At 37.9% G+C, this 17,921-nt stretch overlaps 2 protein-coding genes across 4 annotated transcripts; both read right to left on the bottom strand.

Annotated features, from left to right (window-relative positions):
- Window positions 1-1,644: 1,644 nt before the first annotated feature.
- LOC127863556 (uncharacterized) lies at window positions 1,645-11,076 on the bottom strand. Of its 3 annotated transcripts, none has more exons than XM_052403121.1 (8): window positions 10,195-11,076; window positions 8,036-8,184; window positions 6,704-6,898; window positions 5,911-6,038; window positions 5,240-5,423; window positions 4,485-4,633; window positions 3,716-3,886; window positions 1,645-1,773 (listed from the first exon to the last, which is right to left on the bottom strand). In XM_052403121.1, the coding sequence occupies exons 4-7, from the start codon at window positions 5,977-5,979 to the stop codon at window positions 3,734-3,736; spliced, it is 555 nt and encodes a 184-aa protein (XP_052259081.1). In that variant the 5' UTR covers window positions 5,980-6,038; window positions 6,704-6,898; window positions 8,036-8,184; window positions 10,195-11,076; the 3' UTR covers window positions 1,645-1,773; window positions 3,716-3,733. The 3 variants fall into 3 exon arrangements, with proteins under 3 accessions (XP_052259081.1, XP_052259079.1, XP_052259078.1); XM_052403119.1 differs by having other exon boundaries at window positions 10,254-11,076; XM_052403118.1 differs by having other exon boundaries at window positions 10,259-11,076.
- Window positions 6,791-17,806, bottom strand: LOC127863550 (cadherin EGF LAG seven-pass G-type receptor 2-like). The gene is made up of 10 exons (XM_052403106.1): window positions 17,738-17,806; window positions 16,654-16,834; window positions 15,935-16,059; window positions 13,915-14,046; window positions 12,384-12,488; window positions 11,843-11,954; window positions 11,295-11,381; window positions 10,259-10,528; window positions 8,036-8,184; window positions 6,791-6,898 (listed from the first exon to the last, which is right to left on the bottom strand). The coding sequence occupies exons 1-10, from the start codon at window positions 17,804-17,806 to the stop codon at window positions 6,791-6,793; spliced, it is 1,338 nt and encodes a 445-aa protein (XP_052259066.1).
- Window positions 17,807-17,921: the final 115 nt, after the last annotated feature.

Raw genomic sequence — 17,921 nt, 5'->3', positions numbered from 1 at the left:
CCTTGATTAGCCTGTATAGAGAGGCTAATCAGGGGCGATTAATAAATCTACAAGATAGGACGATACTTTAAGCACATGCCTAATTGTTTCGTCAGACAAAAGTTCACTTATTCTCCTTATCACAAACTTTTTGGCGCTTCTATTTGGTAACGTACTCACGTCCCAAAAAAGCGCATTGAAGTGACCGTTTTACAACACTACTGGAGTTTATCAACTTTCAACAGCGATACTTTCGTAAATAGTAAATGGCTCCCAATAAGCAAGTGTTTTGTAAATTTATAATAGCTTAGTATCAGGAATATACTTGAACATACTTGAGCCAATGATCTGATTCAACTTATAGTGTTATTCTTAATTAATTAATTTATTGATTCATTCATTTTATTTTATTTATTTATTTAGTTATTTATTAATTATTGGTGTTCATAAAAGCTTTTTTGAGTTGCTAGTACGACTCAATCCTGAGTTTGCAGAGAACTATGTGCGTATTTTTATCAGCGGGGGCAATCACGTGATAGTCAAGATGGCGAAGTCCATAGCGGCAAAAAATAAGTGTCTCGACATGATCGTCGCCACTTTTACTATCAAGTGATTACCCCCTCTGTTATAGCTGGTATTTGAGATTGTTCGTGAGCTGAGCGACATTCTTTATACTCCGCAAAGAGGAAACTTAATTCTTATCATTTTAGTTGTGCAAAAATAGAGAAAAAAGCTCACATGCAAAACACGGAGCACTAATGTTTCTAATGATTATTCACCTGGTTGAGAAACATTCACTGGTGACGTCACATTTCTGATCTCATACACGGTGGTGGATGGCGATCTCACAGAACACGCCGTATCCGGGTCGGTAGTTGTAAACTTCCCGAGTAACGTCTCTGTGACAGTGGAGTCAGAGACGTTAGGGGAACTTCCGGGGATACCGGATACAAACGTCGGCGGCTGGGAAAATAGAAGGACAATGAAAATAATCAGTTTAACGGCCAGGCGTCCTTTTTGGGTTTTCGTTTGGTTAATATAACCGCATTGATGTGAATATCTATTATTGGGGCTATTGTACCGCGATGACTTCCGGTTCACATTTTGTTTCGGAATAACCACAAGGGCGGGAACATTTATTGTTGAGGCAACATTTGCCGGGATGATTTTTTAAAACCTATCATGAGAAATTCATATAAACAAACACGGATTCATACTATTTATAAATATATCATAACAGTACCAATGCATACTACAATAGTATATAGCATGTAATGAACAAAAGTACAATTGGTAGTTATATATTCGTGTAATCCTCATATTCATTTCTTGACAAAAATGGAGAGAAATGCAAGAAAAAAAGGAAGTTGCACGCAGACAAAAACCTGGACAAGAAACAAAACCATTTCGATTTACTCATCCTTAAATGTGTTTTCAGTGACAAATTTATAGTTAATATATATGATTTTTTGTTTTGTTATCATTTGGGTCTAGTATAACTACATGAATTTGAACATCTATTATTGATGGCACATTAGCTGGGATGACTGTTTGGTTTCGGTGTAACCACATTTACTTAATCATCTATTATTAAAGGCGTATATGCCGGGATGTTTGATCGGTTTACGGCTAATCCGGTTAATTTGCGCATGTTAGACAACCTACCGTATCAATCACTGGTTGTGTGAACGTCGCAGTGACGTCATTGTCGCTATCTGAGCAGTCGACTTTGATGACGTAAGGTCCGTTCGCTGCTCTTAGCGTTACCCCCCGCCTTTACGTTAATTGTAAACCCTGAAAACGTGCAAGCGATGTGTTATATCGACATGAACCTCGCTCTGGGATAACGGGGCTTAATGCATGTGCGTAAAGTGTTGTCCTAGATTAGCATGTGCAGTCCAAACAAGCTAATCAGGGTCGACACCTTAGTTACACAAGTTAAGGCAAAATGGCGGCTAATCTGGGAAGACACTTTTTCAATATGCATTTAACCCCGTTTTCCAAGCGGCGTCCACACGCAGTGTTAAAAATGTTTTAATCTATGATAATTGTGTAAAATAATCCCACTGCACCGACAAGAAACAACATTTATTTTATGCTTTTCGGTGGTTTATAGAGAAATATCAGTGCATTTAACCTATAATTTCACTGTTTCAAACAGTGAAAATAAACAGTGAAAATTATCGATAATTTACACTGTTTACTGCGAAGGAAGTCATTTGTTTTACAAAATGATGTCATTATCCCAGCGAAATTCATAGTTAAACTCTTTTAAAATATATATAAACTTTTTAAAAAAGCATAAAATAAAAAGAAAATTTGTTGGATTCGGAAGAATATCGATTTTACTTCACTTGTGATCATAGAAAATATATTTTTTCACGAGTGGCGCACACTCGTTGCTGCGCCACTCGTGAAAATATTATTTTCTATTATCTCTCGTGAATTAAAATCGATAATCCACCGAATCCAACAAATATCTTCTATTTAAATTAATCATTAAATAACAGTTTTATTATAAGAAAGCATATGATTGCTTTTATTTTATTTTGTTCTTCGGTTTTTAGAAGACTTATGGACGTTTGCACGTTTTTAACAACAAACATATTTGTGGGTTTTTTAACCGATGTTCTTGATTTAAACTCACTTAATCCATCAATGTTCTGATTATTTGGCACTCATTTTTTTTGGCAATTATCTCTATAAATGTTAGTTATTAGCGCTGATGCAGAAATCCAAGTAATGACCCCTAAAGCACTAAGCGGACAATTAGCTGTACTGTATAATGCATTTGATGACATCATCTTGTTAACATTTATGACGTCATTTAATGTTTACCTAAATACCTAATGTTGACTAGAAGTATAGATAATAATTTATTACTGCCCTTTTGCATTGCAATATATATCAGATCAGATCAGGCTTAAATAATAATATTATCTTTGGATATTCGAGCCAAGTATAATATTTTATAAAACAATAGGACAATAACCTGTTTTTCTGTTTATCATACATCCGTGAACACATTTTAAACAGATATTTAAATATAATCGCCACAACGTTGATATTTAGGTAGAATATATATGTATTCATAACGTCATGATCACTTGCGCTTTACATTTGTATGGTACGTTTCGCGGCATTTGTGCTTAAAATATATTACATCTTAGTGTCAAATTGTTTTTGTTTTTTGTTACATTGGAATCGTTTTTACCTTTTTATCGAAACAGATGACTAAAAAGTTGATCCCTGGTATTATATTTTTGATCATAAAAAAACGCCTACAAGTAACTAACCTGATATAAAAATCATATCAGGCACCTTTAATATCAACATAACGATATGATTAAAAACGCTACTGTGATATCATACAGTAGAAAATAGCGCCTCGATGTGAACTGACTTAGCCAATGAAACATTAGTATTATGTACGAGGTCATATAAAACTTAAACTTCATGAGCCTTGTTCGTTGAAAACTAGGCTTAATGCATCTGCGTAGTGTCGTCCAGATTATCATGTGCAGTCGACACAGGCTAATATGGGGACGACATTTTCCGCTTAAGCTGGATTGTCGTGTAGAATCGACTTCATAAAAACAAAAACAACCTATAAAAGCGAAACGTGTCGTTCCTTGTTGGCCTGGGTCCGCTCAGGGACGACATTCGGCGCATATGCACTAAACACAGTTTCCCCAGAACAAGACTTAAATTTGTATTATTTTTTCCAGTTTATTACTTGATGCGACACCGGCGATCACTTCAAAAGGGCGTTTTCCGGCACTCTTGCAGAGCAGTTAACGGCGTCGTCGCTATCGGTGACGCTGAACGTGTGAAGGGTGTCAATGGCGTGCTTAAGACCGTCGAAAATGTTAGTTCCGGTCGCAGGCAGTGCGGTGAAAACCGGCCGCTCAAGTAAAATAATATAATCATTTCACAGGATATTACGTCATCACTTTGGACTATTTTCTGTTACTAGTTGCCATTCGGCACGGGTATTCGCTTAATTTTAAGCGAGAGAAAATTACACGTCAAGTCAATATTTTTTATTAATATTCAAAGACCACATGCCCAATATATGAAACAAACATCTGGGAAAACCGGAGCTTTATGCAAATGTGTGAAGTGTCATCCAAGCAATCAGGAACGACATTTTCCGCCAATATGGAATGACACTTTGAAAATTCCATGCATTTTACCCGGTCTTCTCAGAGCGAGGCTCATTTCTTCAAACAAAACGTAATAAAACTCCAAAGCAAACAGCATAAAAGGTGTGCCGGCAGGCTTACGCGCAATTGCGTGCATGGGTTCAAGCGAAAAACAATCGAGTTGAAGTGTCACTGTTTAATGAACATATATAACGATGTACAGCAGTTTTTGAAAGTGCATTTTAAACCATCAGAGCTTGTCGTTTTTCAAAGAGTTTTTAAAATAATACAAATAGTTTAGTGCTTTCCAAGCAATTCATCAGGATTCCCATACCCTATAATAACGTGAACGCAACTTACCGAGTCGACAATGTTGACGTTAAACGTCCCCGTGATGTCATTAACAACGTTCCCATCAGTGCACTTGATTGTTAACGGAAGGGGAACAGGCGGGTCATTGAAGTCGATAGACGCCTGGGTAACGGCGTTACTGATCCACACTTCGAACTCTGTAATGCAATGGAACTAGATTTCAGCCCTCACGAATTCATATTTCAAAGCGGAAAATCTCGTCTCTGATGAGCGTACGCGGACTGCACAGGCTATTCTGAGACGACTCTGTACGTACATGCATTAAGCCCCGTTTTCCAAGAACGAAGCTCGTTTGTGCTATGTTTACTTATGTGTAATGTTTACTTATGTGTTATGTTTAGTTATGTGTTATGTTTTCTGATGTTTTATGTTTACATATGTGTTATGTCTACTTATGTGGTATGTTTACTTATGTGTTATGTTTACTTATTTGTTATGTTTGTTACGGCGCCTCCCTTAAAAAAACATTAAGCGAACCGCTCTGTGAAAATGGGGTTTAATTTGCGCAAAGTTTCTTCCCAGATAAGCCTGTGCAGTCCGCATAGGCTAATCAGGTAAACACTTTCCGCCTAAACTGGAATTTTTGCTAAGAAGAAACTTTGTTGAAACGAAAAATATCATAAAAGCGATAAGTGTCGTTCCTGATACATACTGCACAGGCTAATTTGGGATGACACTTAACGCACATGCATCAAACCCCTTTCTCACAGAGCGCGGCCCATTTATTTTTACTTAATTGTTACCGTGTTTCTGGGGATCGGTCGGTGACGCTGCTTTTTTGATCTCATAGACGGTTGTCACAGGTAACGTCACAGAACACGTGGTATCAGGGTCCGTAGTTGTGAACTTTCCCAGTGACGTCGCAATCACGGTGTCGTCTGAGACGTCAGTGGAATTCCCGGGAATCCCAGATAAAAATGTCGACGGCTACTCGGAATAAAAGAAATAGAGGATATTTGGTGGATTTGGAAGAATATGGATTTTAATTCAGGCTTGATCACATAAAGAAATCTATGATCACGAGTGAATTTAAATCGATTTAACCTGGAGAATTACTCTAAAATAATGGCATCACGATATATAAACAATAACGTTATTTCACTGTTACTTTCACTGTTTTAAACAGTGCATTGTCATTTTTAATTGACTGATATTTCTCTATAAACCACTGGAAAGCATAAAACCCTGAATGCAACACATGAATCACGCTCTGGGAAATTCGGACTTAATGTGCGTAGAGTGTCGTACAAGGCTAATCAAGGAAGACACTGTTCAAATTGGCATAACTTCACTAAAGTTTTACCAATTTTCAAATATTTTTCAGTTTTGTAATTCTTATGTAATTCTCTTAAATTTTATACAAACATCAATGGATACTCAATTTTGTTTTCGATACCACAACAGCATTACGTACCTTATCAAGTACTGGCTGGGTGAACGTTGAACTGACGGCGGTTACGGCATCTGTGCAATCAACGTGCATGACGTACGGACTGACCGCTGCAGCCAACGTCACTCCTGCTTTCACGCGGGTATTGAACGCTGAAAAGAAAGTCGTTTTTATTCCATTTTCATTACAGACATTGTTTGTGAATATTATACGCATCATATATAGTTATCACGAATTTAACGACCTGTGTTGAAAACGTTTGGCTTATATTTCAGTAGGAAAAGAGAGCATATTATTGCATACTGACAAGGCAATCCAAGCAACTTTACATCACTAGACAAATGACTATAGAAAACACAACGGCGGCTCTGATCGACGTTTCGGTTAATAAGCATTTACTGTAAAATCATTATTAAAGGTCAAATTCCGATTTTATAACGAAACCTTTAATAAATATCGATATTCTAAACCGATTGGAATCATCAAGAGCAATGGCAAAAACTATTATGCTACTAAAAAAACGAAAATCTTGTTTTTCGTAAACCGCTCGGGTATTTTTGCCACCTTTTTTGATAGAGACGTCATTTTAACACAACGCGCATGCCAAGGAAACTCATGAATTATCGTTGATTTCGTGGTTTGGTTACGAATATATGATTCCAGAGTCCGACTTATGTTTCTGTTTGGAAATTAAAAATCCGCTCATTTTCATGTCGTTTTTTATACCAAAAGAAATTTAATGCCGACATATTAAAATTAGTTATCATTGTTAATAAAAAGCAATTAAAAGGTGGAGGATAATTGTGAAACCATGTACCTGGGCTAGTTGCGGCTACCACTTCAAAAAAAGGTGGATTCCGGCGCTCGTATGGAGCACGTGACAACGTCGTCGCTGTCGGTGACGTTAAACGTATGGATGGTCGCCGCTGAACGTATGGGTGATCGCCGCGGCTGCCTGCATACCATCGTTGATGGAACTTCCGGTAGAGGGTAGTAAGGTAATCACTGGGGGCTGTAGTTAAACAATTAACTGTAATTTAAATGGGCAATACGTATATGAGCCTTGCTCTGGGAAAACAGGGTTTAAAGCATCCGCGTCAATTGTCGTCACATATTAGCCTGTGCTGTCCGCACTGACATATCAGAGACGATTACATTAATTCTCTTCATAACGAGAATTATGTTTAGGCATAGTCTAATCTGGGTGAACACTTCACGCACAAGTCCAGTTTTCCAGAACGATGCATATAATAAATAGAAGGAAAAGTGGACATCCTTGTGAAATTCCTTTTTTTTTACGTTAAAATATATCTTCTGACAAAATGACGATTGCTTGATAGTCATGACTTTTGTTTGATGATTTTGAAAGATAATATGGTTATTGTTAATATAGATTTATTTTATGTTTTTTGACGAAATGAAGATTTAAATAAAAAATGAAAAAAATCAAAAAATCAAAAAAATCATTGATTCAAAAAGTTAGTTTTCATAATATTCAAACAGGCAAGATATATCTCCCATCTTGATAAAAAATAGTTAAAGTATATGCTTGTAAATTGGTACAAAAATTACAAAGCGTTTAAATCGCTGTTAGTCGAAGCAAAACAATGTGTCACCGACATTTGGTTTAAACTACGTAATAGTTTCACAAGCATTCGTGGTTCAGAAGTACAGAGTCAGTTTTTCCTTTATGTTCGATCCTCACGGCACGATCTTATTTTATCTTTTCCTTGTGTTTATGTTTTTTAACAGTTCCAGATCTTATAGTTGTGTTACTTATTCAATTTAGTGATATTTTACGTTAATACGAAAATCTGTCAAGAAGTCCATTAAAAGTCTGAACAGAAATTTCATACCTATTAATTCATGCCTTTTACTTTTAATTTCTTAATGCATGTCGCTGATACTGTGCTCCGAAACGTTTCCGAAATTGCTCCTTTTACAAACCTACATTGGTCCAACTTAATTATATTTTCAAAAACATGAATTGTGTCCTTGACCTTTGACCATGACACGTCACGTCTGTTATGTTAGTTTGAAATCCATTTATGTTAAATTACGTAGCGCCCATGAAAGTGTTGTTGTTGTTTTTATAGAGTTGGTATTATACATATGAATAAATTGCTTATTAAAACAGTTCCATACAAACCTCGTCGACAATATTGACGTTAAACGTTCCCGTGATATCATTCGCGACGTATCCGTCAGTACATTTTATCGTTAACGGCAACGGAACGGTCTGGTCGTTGAAGTCGATAGACGCTTGAGTTACGGTGCTTTTGATCCACACTTCAATCTCTGTTAAACAAATATATGACGTCATACTATACACATATATGACATGACTCATAATGTACCAAAAAATAACGTCAAGATGATCCACACTATTCACATATATGACGTTAACATGACTCATACTGAATACATACATGATGTCATATTGTACACATTAATGACGTCATACTGTATTGTTAGACATAGAAAAAGAAGAAACTGTCAGATTAGATGGCCGTTTACAAGGAAATTTGAAAAGACTCAGTTGCGGCCGCGATTTAACCAAGCTTGGGATATTCGTGAGGAAACAATTACATATTATATAAAACGTTATCTGTGAAATGTCACGAATGTCGATGTTTAATTTGAAAGAATTGCCAGAATCAAAGCTCTGCTCTTTTACTAAAATGCCTCTATTTATATATAACTTATCATTCCTTCAATATTAATGCAGTTATAGGCCGCCCCATAACATGACAAAGCGAAATAACACTCTTAATGAAGCAGGGTTCGGTATAAGGAGAACTTATACTGCCTTGCTTTATGAACTAGCTTTTATAGCGACGCGGTAGAGTGTCTGCCTGATTTGGAACCGGGAGGTCCCGGGTTCGATCCCCATGGTAGTCGGGGATCGAACCCGGTACCGCGTCGCTATAAAAGCTAGCTCATATATCAAGGCAGTATAATGTAATACTTAGACACTTCTAAGTTCTCAGGATAGAACAATCGACCGAGTTAAGGTTTAACAAATCTATTCATTCAAATCGTAGAACGCGTCTTAAGAAGTTTGGTTTACGAATAAATAACTATAAGTATGATGAAGGTGCGCAGCATCACTGTTACTTGATTACTATTTTAAATAACTTAAAAGAATACTTAAGATTTTACAGAACTATTCCCTACCATTATGATGGCTTTAGCTTAAGCTGGTAGGTTTCCGACTTTTAAATGACGTGGATTTTGAGTCATTGACCGAGGTGAAGAATCCGTGATGCTGCGCGCTATTTATAGTGAAGATGCTTTAGGATTCCGAAACTTAGGCGTCCCAACCAATCAACGTGCACTTAGGAATTCCTTAACCAATAAAACAAGTTTACAAAGAGCCATTTTCCTAAACAGCATTTCGGAATCCTAAATCAACAAAGTAAGTCAATAATATGAGTTGTTACATTATAAAAAGCAATTTGTATTAAAACACATAACATTAATACATAATATCAGGCAGAAATGTTCTGCATTTAAATTCTGTTAAACATTTTAATAATACAATGGAAACATGAAACTAAATGATGAATAGGCTTTCTACGCCTAACGAAATAGTTCCAAAGCATTTGCAACTGGAACATAACTTTACCAAAATGCAATACACAAATGCATCCTTAGATTAATATTACAAGTGAAAGCCATTAATTTTGGAGAACAACAGTTAGGAGTAACAAATTATATTGTGCAATTGAAAATGTAGGTCGTATTCCTACACAACTGGCTGACAGCGTCATAGTAAACAAACATGGAGCGTATTTTTGGATTGGAATTACTGAATTGTGACAAACAATGGATTGTTAGCAAGTATCTGGAGTTAATAAAACATATGTAAGTAGATTTAATTGATAATTTCATAACTATTACATATTACAATAAGTTCTTCTTATACCGAACCCTGTTACATTAATATTGAAGGAGATATGTTTTATAATCTCACATACTAATGCAAAATAAATGCGATTTAAAGATGAATGAACAGACGGGTCGACGATGATACTTCTATTGGTTCAATTGCTTTGTCGGCTCAGTTACAATTTAGAAGTACCCCGTGTACTCTAAAGTACTCTTAAGTTCACTTAACTGTACCCCGTGTACAAAAAATACGCTTAAAGGTATCCGGTCATACCCCTAGGTACTTTCTTACTTAGTATGTATTTTCCGTACCACGGATACTTTGTAGTATACTTATGAATATCCGGGTACTTTTAAGTACATACAGTACCTGAACCGATGAACCGACAATGACCAATTGAGCATTACTAAATGTACCCTTGTGGTGGTTCATGAGCCTTAAAATTGTAGGCATTCACACTATGATCAATGATTACCTTACCAGGTTGTTGAGGATTCGCCGGTGACGTCAATTTTCTCGTTGTATCAGGGTCTGAAGTTGTGAATTTCCCGAGCAACGTCTGTGTGACAGTGGCGTCATAGATGCTCGCGGAACTTCCGGGCATGCCGGAGACAAAAGTCGGCGGCCTCACGGAGCACGTTACGGCGTCATCGCTGTCTGTCACGCTGAACGTGTGGAGAATTGCGGCGGTCGTCTGAAGACCGTCGTTGATAGCCGTCCGCTCGCCGGAAGTGCTGATATCACCGGCGGCTTAAATCGCGAAGAGAAAAAAAAACGTGTGTTAAACGCGGCAAACCCCGTTGACTGTGTACCCTGTTAATGAAAGTGCCTAAAGTGCATTCCGCACAGGCTTTTCAGGGTCAAATGTTTTCGCAATATTTAGATTTTTGCGAGGAAGAGACTTCCTTTCAACGTAAAACTCCACACAAAAAAACGGAAAGTGTCATCGCTGTGTAGCATGTGCAGACTGCACTGGCAAATATCATTATGGGACGACAATTTACACAGATGCATTTAGCCTTGTTTTTTCAGAGCGCGGACTTAAATAGAGAATATAATGTGAGTTTTGGATAGAGATTCATTCGGGGCTAAGAACCGTGGTAGTACAAGGCTCTAATTATCCTATTTTTCCTACATTTTCCCATAAACAATAATCAAATAGAGCATTTTTTGGGACATTTTTTTTTCTTCCGTAGTTGACAAAAACAGATTCTCCAATTTTTAGAAAAATCCGTGTTTGATCCAAAAATAGCGATAGTAAAGAGCTCAAGTTTATACTATCGTTGTTATACCATCGATTTTCATCTGATAATAAATGAGTCGTGTTCTTAGAAAAATGGGCTTAATTCATGTGCGTAAAGTGTCGTCCCAGATAAGCCTGAGCAGTCCGCACAGGCTAATTAGGGACGACCCTTTCCGCTTTTATGGTATTTTTAGTTCCAAGGAAATCCCTCCTTACCGTAAATCAAGTTTAGGCGGAAAGTGTCGTCCGTGATGGCGGTGTTTCCGTCCGTACACGTGATCGTCAACCGCAACGGAACCGCCTGGTCATTGAAGTCTATAGACGATTGAGTAACGGCGGCACTGATCCACACTTGGAACTCTTGAATAAAACATTTGTTGATGTCAAACAAAGATTGCTTTAGAGTTGATATGGGTTTCTGATAAAGATTGTTCATAATTTATCCATAATTTCGAGATCTTATATGGTCTTGTTCACAGTTTGGCAAAAAGCTTTTTTCAAAAAATGTATCATTGATTCAACGACAGAATGCATGCATTTTACTCACACGAGCAACAGAGCACTCGTGATCTGGAAGAATCTTTAAAATATATATTCGTTTATGGATAATTATCTATCAAAATCAATAAAATAATATTGCGTTTGTAAAGCCCATCATCACAAACTTAGGACAAGCGCCTAGTAATTATACAGCGATTAGACACAACGCTGTTGTTGTTATAAGCCAATGGATTTCAACGGAAACGCGTTAGGCTTTTGAGGATCTGCCGGTGACGTCAAGGGTCTGATCTCATACACTGACGTCACCGGTGACGTAATACTGCACGTCGTGTCGGGGTCAGTAACGGTGAATACACCAAGTGACGTCGCGATGACGGTCGAGTCGGAAATAGACGGAGGTGTTCCGGGAATTCCCGAAACGAACGTCGGAGGCTGAATAGTAAATATACTCATTTATTATTATTATTATTATTATTATTATTATTATTATTATTTATCATCATCATCATCATCATCATCATCATCATCATCATCATCATCATCATCATCATCATCATCATCATCATCATCATCATCATCATCATCATCATCATCATCATCATCATCATTATCATCATCATCATCATCATCCAGTTGGTTTCTTTACCATTTTTTTGCAGTCAATTCGACAAAACGAGTCGAGACCATCGATTGTTACTATATATTTATCTTAAGAAAGAAGAAAATCTATATTTTATTATTTGCGAAATTTCATGCCGACGAATATACACGAGTTAAAAGTACCTTGTCAAGTAAGGGAACGGTGAACGTTTCGGTAATTGTATTCGCCGGCGATCAGTCGTCAACGCACTGGCCGTTTACGAGGAGAGGTGATGACGCAGCGTCCAACGTCACGCCGGCTTTGACCCAGTTCGCAAATGTCGGCGCCGTGCCGGGAACCAGGTTGAAGAAGCTGTCCATCGGCGCCTGCAGGATAAGTAGAGGTTATTTGTTAGTTTCGGCAGATTCGAGCCTTGCTATGTGAAAAGTGGGTTTAATGCATGTGCGTAAAGTGTCCTTCCAGATTAGCCTGTGCAATCCGCGCAGGCAAAACAGGGAAGACACTTTCCGCCTAAACTTGATTTTTTGCTTAGAAGAGACTTTCTGTAAACGAAAAAATATCATAACAGCGGAAAGTGTCCTCCCAGATTAGCCTGTGCAGTCCGCGCAGGCAAAACAGGGACGACACTCTCCGCCTAAACTTTACTTTTGCTTAGAAGAGACTTTCTTTACACGAAAAAATATCATAACAGCGGAAAGTGTCGTCCCTGATTAGCCTAATCTGGGACGAAACTTTACGCACATGCATTAAACCTCTTTTTCACAGAGCACGGTCCATTTTATTTTACGAGTGATAAGATGAATTGAGCCTCGTTCTGGGAAAACTGGGCGTAAAGCATGTGCGTAAATTGTTGTCCCAGATTTGCATGTGCAGGTCGAACAACAATTTCATCTTGTATGGCATTTGCTCGTTTAAGGGAAGTCTCTTCTAACCGAAAATAAGGTCTCCGTTCAAAGTGTCGTACCTGATAAGCCTTTGTAGTAGACGCTTTATGCACATGAGTTAACCCCGGTTTTCCCAGAGCGCGACTCAATTGTTATTTGCATTTCGGACTGCGCCACTCGTGAAATACTGGTTTATATTTTTGGCGAACATGAGGTGATAAAAAATCGATTATATACGAAAACTAACAAGTTTATTATTTGTGTTATGCTTTTCAAACGTTTGTTTACATTTAAAAGAGTTTAATCCCTATATTTTGTTGCACAGGTATTACATATGTTAAGTATAAATAGAAATAGCTGTTTGTAATACAAGTTAAGTGTGTATCGAAAACAGCTAACAGAACTTTAAACAAACGGCCTGAAGGACAGGGAAGTCCAAACTTTAAACAAAGCGGAAATGGATTTGAAAGTACCTGGAATTACTGAATATTTTAACAAAACCTTAAACAAAACGGAAATAGACGGGAAAGTAACGGCAATTTCCAAAACAAAACTTTGAACAAAACGAAAAAAGCCTTAAAACAAAATTATAAACAATACGGACATAGAAGATTAGTGCCTGGAATTCCCGAAACAACAATGTAGATTTTTTATTGAGCAGTTCTACTAGTAACTATCCTCTATCGAGCAGAAGATCACACTTTGGTCTTGAGCGTCATATAAAACTTTAAACAAAACGGAAGTAGACGGAGAAGTACCGGGAATTCCCGAAACAGCCCGAAGTTACTTACCTGTATCTAGCAAATGATCACATTTTTGTCGTTGGTGTCATATTAAAACTTTAAACAAAACGGTAAAAGACTGAGAAAAGTACCGGAATTTCCCGAAACAGCCCGAAGTTACTAACCTGTATCGAGCAAGTGATGATACTCTGGTCGTTGGCGTCCGTGACGATGAACGTGCGAAGTGACGTGGCCGTCTGCAATCCGTCGTTACGTGCCGGCGACAACGTAGCCGGAAGTCCGGAGAAAACGGGTTTCTGAAGCAGCATGCAAGTTAAATGAGGTCCTTTAATGAATCTGGAAACGCCATTACCTGTTTGAAGCCATAACGACCACAGAAGAGTACCATACATGTGAAAAATTATGTTCGGGAAAATGCATGACCCCGACGTACATCAAAGGCATCAGTATGTGAAATTTCTGACATTTTATTCAATATTGAACGCCCTTGTGATCTTTCATTTCTTCAGAATAAAATCAACAGGCTTATTCCTTCTCTCAATACTGACAGCGAACTTATTGATATGACGCCAAGCGTTCTCAGCATATCGTATGTAAAAAAAATACACGCCTGTCCATTTAACCTCAACATTTTTGGCCTCTTCATTTCTTTAAGAATAACACACTTATTTGGGATATCGTAGGTCGAGGAGTGTTCTATATATCTTGCAGAAATTAACAGAGTTTACATGTTACAGACGTTGCCCTTGTGCCGTGACCTCGAACTTATATGATTCGAGATCGAAGCATTCTTTAGCTCTGCTGCTGATACGAAATTCATCTTACAAGCCCCTATGGCATTGAGATGTGACCTTTTGACAGAACAGAACAAAAATTCTATTAACTTAAGCATTTTAGTGCTCATCGTGATCAATAATTATAAAACTTTCATAAATGCGTAAAAAATTAGTACTAAAGATAATAATAAATTATGCGTGGGTGTGTTTTGTGTTTATATACACACTGAATGGAGTATTTAAACTATACATAAACAAAAAACAGTGGAAACAGTCACAAAACTAACATTCATTTCCCTTCCATAATCATTTCATAATAAATTATACATATTAACAGAAACCGGCGTTAACAGACAAAATCACAGTACATTCATTTTATATTAAAGGGGCCTTTTCACAGATTTTGGCATGTTTTGAAGTTTGTCATTAAATGCTTTATATTGATGAATGCAAACATTGGATCTAAAAAGCTCCAGTAAAAAACAAGAATAAAATTTAAAAAAGCAAAAAATGTAGCCCGCAGCAGGGCTCGAACCAGTGACCCCCGGAATCCTGGAATAAAAACCAATTAGACCGCTCGGCCATCCTGCAAATTATATATTTGCGACGTATTTTATACTTTATATAAGCAATCTTCGTAGTTTCACAAAATTAAACGACAACAACAGAACTCTCCAAATTATTCAATCGTTTCGCGTTGCAACGCTTTATAATTTCCAGGTTTTTAAATCGTCAAAAGATGCATATAATGGTTATATTAGACCATGGTAAATGTTCAGTATTTCTGTTTCCTCACAAATATCATAACTAAAACGAAAATTTGCGAATCTGAAACAACTTTTTTCAATTTTGTCAATTTACCAAAACGTGTAAAGATCCCTTTAAACGTTAAATAAATAACAATAATAAACGTTGAGTAAAAGAATACAATTATTTGTCCAGAAACGTAACAGGCGTCGTCTGTTCCTCCCAAGTAACCAGCAGATGGTCGTAAGTCAAAACGGTGTCTCGATATCGAAGGGAAACAAAATTGCCTTAGGACCGATCAACACAATCTGATTCAGGAGCCGAGTTTTTGCATAAATCAATCTTACGGAAGATTCCGGAAATAGTCGATGTATGACGACCGACCGACCGACGTACAGGTACAAAGCAATATATTCCCACTTTTTCGTATTAAAAGAGGAATCCCAATTACAACGGAATGAGTGTTAGAATGTATATTGAGAAAAGTTATGACAGTGCAAAACACACGTTTTTTTGTAAATAGTTTATACGCTTAACGTTCACCTCGACTTCAGTAAACAGTATTTACTAAATAATAAACGTTAAACGTTTAACTTATTCGAAAACATGTTTTAACAAATGCTTAAATCGTTTTTTAGTTATTCATTTTTATTATGCTTACGTCATCGGCTATATTGATGGTCCTTGATGGCGTCGAAGTGTTGATAGCGTCAGTGCACGTGCCGGTGATCGTGTAACTCGTAGCAGAGTCGTAATCAAGCGTGGCAATCGTCTTGACGTCGAACCCTGACACAGAAAGCACATAACCACGATGGCTTAATCAAAGGTGTCACCGATATATACCATTTAAGCATCGATTTGACACTCGCATTAACGAAAATTCCTCCTCCTCCTCCTCATCATCATCATCATCATCAGCTTCATCATCATCATCATCATCATCATCATCACCATCACCATCTCCATCATCATCATCATCATCGTCATCGTCATCGTCATCGTCGTCGTCGTCGTCATCATCATCACCATCACCATCATCATCATCACCACCACCATCGTCGTCGTCGTCGTCGTCGTCGTCGTCGTCGTCGTCGTCGTCGTCGTCGTCATCATCATCATCATCATCATCATCATCATCATCATCATCATCATCATAACCATAACATCATCATCATCATCATCATCATCATCATCACCATAACATCACCATCATAAGCAGCAACAGCAGTATCCTGATAATTTTATTCCATCTCTTCATCAACAACACCACTATTACATTCATCATGATCATTTTAATTACTTCACTAAACTGACGTATTACCGTTAGCAAACTCACGTAACGACGTCTACACATTCACGTAATAAAGTCACCGAACTTACTTTGAGCTCCCGTAGCGGTGTCCACCTTAGTAATGCCAAACTTTGCGCTCTCCGGCGCGTTGATGGAACAGGAAATGGCGTCATCCTGGTCGGTGACGGTGAACTGGTGAACGGAAGTGCCCACTGGCGATAGGTCTACTAGCGGACCGGAAGTACCGGCAAAATTGGTTAGAACGGGGACCTTTAATGAACATTAACTTTTATTTAACTTTGAACGCAAATCAATTGCCATATCTCAAGAATTATGTTTTGATTTACAGAACGTGTACACAACTTGTGTAATGTATCCCATGATATAGATATATAATTTCTAAGTCTAAGCCCTTACGAAACGGGATATGCAGCATTTATCTATGTCCATAATGTTTTCGCTCAGTTATATCCATTATTCTTTTATTTTGGGAATCACCGACACAACTTTGGAAAATAGTCAAATATATGAACATGTTTTTTCAATGTTGTCCAAACAATATCAAACAATATTAGGCCATATTATCTTAAAACAAACGATTTTCTTCAGTCTACTGGGTTCTTCACAACGGGAAGTAAAATACACAACTTCTATGCCTGGAATCGAACGTCTCCTGTATCTTGCAATCCCCCCCCGCCCTTCCCCACCGCCCGCAACGCTTTGGTAATCCCCAAATTTGAATTATTTCATATATCTGTCATTGCCATGACTAAATGCAACCGTCCATAGCTTAGGGATGTACTGGATACTGCTTTGTAGGCACTTAACGGACCGACAGACCGAGCTACTCCGAAACACTCCGTCCACGCGGTCTTCCGAGTGCGGTGCTCATGTGGGAGAGAATACACCGTAAATTCGATTAAAAAGATCCACGCTGGGGTAAAACGGGGCTTAATGCATGTGTGTAAAGTGTCGTCCCAGATTTACCTGTCCAGTCTGCAGAGGCTAATCAGGGACGACCCTTTCCGCTCAAACAGGATTTGTTGATAACAGGAGACTTCCTTTAAAAGAAAAATGCCTTACAAGCAGACTGCAGAGGCTAGTCTGAGACGACACTTTACGCACTTGCATTAAGCCCCGTTTTCCCAGAGCGCGGCTTAAATGTACACATACCGCGTCCGAAATGTCCACCTTGTAACTGCTGGTGATTTGGTCCGTCCCGTCACTGCACGTGATCGTCATGGATTCTTCAGCGGTGACGTCATGATTTAGCGTACTCGCTGATCCCGCCTTCAGCCAAAGTTCGTAGGCTGCAATAAAAACAAATCGCAAACTTTTACTTGTTCACAATAATACT

This window comes from Dreissena polymorpha, unplaced genomic scaffold (genome assembly GCF_020536995.1).
Source record: "Dreissena polymorpha isolate Duluth1 unplaced genomic scaffold, UMN_Dpol_1.0 chrUn015, whole genome shotgun sequence".
NCBI classification, from domain to species: Eukaryota; Metazoa; Mollusca; class Bivalvia; order Myida; family Dreissenidae; genus Dreissena; species Dreissena polymorpha.
This window is presented reverse-complemented; position numbering and strand designations above follow the sequence as displayed.

Excerpts from the sequence above, each read along its gene's own strand:
- LOC127863556 (XM_052403121.1), bottom strand. The coding sequence starts at position 5,979 with ATGCACGTTGATTGCACAGATGCCGTAACCGCCGTCAGTTCAACGTTC. Across the intron at positions 4,634-5,239 it reads GACCGATCCCCAGAAACACG|AGTTCGAAGTGTGGATCAGT; the intron begins GTAACAATTAAG and ends ATTGCATTACAG. Across the intron at positions 3,887-4,484 it reads ACGTCAACATTGTCGACTCG|CGGCCGGTTTTCACCGCACT; the intron begins GTAAGTTGCGTT and ends ATTTTACTTGAG.
- LOC127863550 (XM_052403106.1), bottom strand. The coding sequence starts at position 17,806 with ATGACGATCACGTGCAGTGACGGGACGGACCAAATCACCAGCAGTTAC. Across the intron at positions 16,835-17,737 it reads AGGTGGACATTTCGGACGCG|GTCCCCGTTCTAACCAATTT; the intron begins GTATGTGTACAT and ends TGTTCATTAAAG. Across the intron at positions 14,047-15,934 it reads CCATCAATATAGCCGATGAC|AAACCCGTTTTCTCCGGACT; the intron begins GTAAGCATAATA and ends ATGCTGCTTCAG.